Genomic DNA, 2,764 nt, shown 5'->3' on the forward strand with positions numbered 1-2,764 from the left:
GATCTCCTGACCTCGTGATCCACCCGTCTCGGCCTCCCAAAGTGCTGGGATTACAGGCTTGAGCCACCGTGCCCAGCCTATCCCATACTTTTATAAATAGTAACTTCAAACTACACAGCCATTTTAAAATTGTCTTTTTTTAATTTTTAAAGAGGCAGCCTCTACTGACCAAGCTGGAATAAATGCAGTGGTGCAATTAGAGCTAACTTCAGCCTCAAACTCCTGGGCTCAAACGATCCTACTGCCTCAGCCTCCCAAGTAGCTGGCTCTACATGAATAAGCTACTAGATCTAGCTAATTATTTTACTTTTTTTTTTGTATAGAGGGGATTTTGCTATGTTGCCTAGGCTAGCCTCAAACTCCAGGCCTAAAATGATCCATCCATCCCAGCCTGTGGTGGATTAGGTGGATCCTAAAGTGCTAGGATTACAGGTGTGAGTCACCGCACCTAGGTAATTTAACTTTTTGTTGAGACGAGGTTTCACTATGTTGCCCAAGCTGGTCTTAAATGCCTAGCTTCAAGTTCTGCCACTCTGGCCTCCCAAAGTGTTGGGATTATAGGTATGAGCCACCACACCTGACTTAAAAATCATCTACCTTTTAAACTATAGGTGAGAACTTACTTCATCTAGTAAAAATAAAATAATTTAATGATGAAATAGACTTAAGATGTGATACAAATTCACAGGAGTAGAAGCCAATTTTTAAAGGCATATTTAGATTAGGCAATTTTAATTTTAGTAACATTTATCTCATGACTACTGCCAAGATTTTTATTCTATATTTGACATTTGAAATGATATTTTCATGGTTAGGAAAAAATAAAACAGTATAATAAAGAACCAAAACAACTATAAGTACTATATGAATGAAATCCAAAGCCATGTACCAGTCACTGGCAGGACCACGAACTATTTTCTTGGTATGAAATCCAGTGGTAAAGAGGAATCTAGCAGCAAGCTGAATACTAATCATAGTAATTTCTTCTGCTTCAGGCAACAAATAATCCTGCCCTTTAAATAAAAAGTACATATATGGTTAAAAACATTTTTATCTTCAAACTACATGTTAAAAAATCTTAGTTACTTCTTAGTGATTATCTTACCACTTCCCTAACCCATATTTCCATATATTAAGAATCACTGTTCAAAGGTACATATCCTAGATTTTTCATTTTAAAATAACTAAACCAAAAATAGTAATTACTATAATAAATGCTTTTCTGTATTTCCATATATTAAGAATCACTGTTCAAAGGTACATATCCTAGATTTTTCATTTTAAAATAACTAAACCAAAAATAGTAATTACTATAATAAATGCTTTTCTGTATTTCCATATATTAAGAATCACTGTTCAAAGGTACATATCCTAGATTTTTCATTTTAAAATAACTAAACCAAAAATAGTAATTACTATAATAAATGCTTTTCTGTATTTCCATATATTAAGAATCACTGTTCAAAGGTACATATCCTAGATTTTTCATTTTAAAATAACTAAACCAAAAATAGTAATTACTATAATAAATGCTTTTCTGTATTTCCATATATTAAGAATCACTGTTCAAAGGTACATATCCTAGATTTTTCATTTTAAAATAACTAAACCAAAAAAGCCAACACATTCATATAAAATGAGGCTAAAGATTCTATGAAAAAATAAAAGAAAAACTGAAGAAAAAGATAAAACACATTTGATGCCTTGTAAGAAATCCTAGATGCCAAATAAAAACTATTCTTTATTAGTAAGAAGCTACTTCCAAAGCTTACCTGGAGCAAGGTTTAAATAAACACCATTACATGTAAGCAGTTTTTTCACAAACTGAAAATACTCTAAACTATATTGCATTCGGTTATGCATAAATTGCACATTTTGTTTCCGTACACTTCTCTCAATGGCTGGTGACATAATGATCTGATGGGGTCTTGCAATAGTTAGCTCTGATATATATCTTATCATCTCATCATCTTCATCTATCATATCCATTTGTTCATAAAAAAGTATGTAAGCATTCCACCACCTCTTCTGCCGCCTATATGACATGCGCTTCATCATGTGATCAAATACTTCTCCCATGTACTCTCCACCAAAACACTGATTTTTCATTTCTTCATCATCATCCATTTTGCATTCTGTTACATCTCCATCATCAAACTTATACCAGTGATCTCTCTCATCATCTTTACCATTCCTTTGAATGATGTAAGAATAATAATGCCCACCGCTTGCTTGACCACTGTGTACAAGCACACCTATAAGTCTGTACTTTGTGCCTCCTGTAGTTTCATTTTCAGACTGCTCTTTCTGTTCAATCAACTGATTTTCTGAGTTTACATTATCCCTTTCCAGCTTTGCAACACCTGTTACTGTGTAAGGTCCCATATCCAGCTCTCGAGGAAATTCAAAATAATCATTGAATTTAATTGCACATTCTCTTTCCCAGTCATAGTCAAATCGTTTGAGTTGGATAGCAAGAACCCGAGGCAATTTTTTAATTAGCAGGCGCTTTACTGTGTCAACCTATAATAAACAGAGAATATAAACAGATGTTCTCTTGTAACCAGAACAGAAACTAAAACTATTTCATGTTAATTTTAAAGTTTATGATCTATTTAAATTTATTTATAAACAGATGATTAAATAATAATAAACACCATCAGGGTAATTATGTCATAACTGACTTAATCCTTACTTACCAAGGCTAAAAATATATAAATATACTCATCCTTTGGTATCTGTAGGGGACATAAATATCAAAATC

General features: G+C 32.9%; 1 protein-coding gene across 1 annotated transcript; it reads right to left on the bottom strand.

Moving 5' to 3' along the window:
- Positions 1–747: 747 nt before the first annotated feature.
- LOC108525462 (probable ubiquitin carboxyl-terminal hydrolase FAF-Y) lies at positions 748–2,523 on the bottom strand (the record flags this gene model as incomplete). The annotated part of the gene is made up of 2 exons (XM_017866428.1): positions 748–1,013; positions 1,773–2,523. Coding segments are annotated over 2 exons (1,017 nt in total), but the record flags the coding sequence as incomplete, so codon positions are not given.
- Between the last annotated feature and the right edge of the window lie 241 nt (positions 2,524–2,764).

The sequence above is a fragment of the Rhinopithecus bieti genome, unplaced genomic scaffold, assembly GCF_001698545.2.
Source record: "Rhinopithecus bieti isolate Rb0 unplaced genomic scaffold, ASM169854v2 scaffold_56497, whole genome shotgun sequence".
Lineage (NCBI taxonomy): Eukaryota > Metazoa > Chordata > Mammalia > Primates > Cercopithecidae > Rhinopithecus > Rhinopithecus bieti.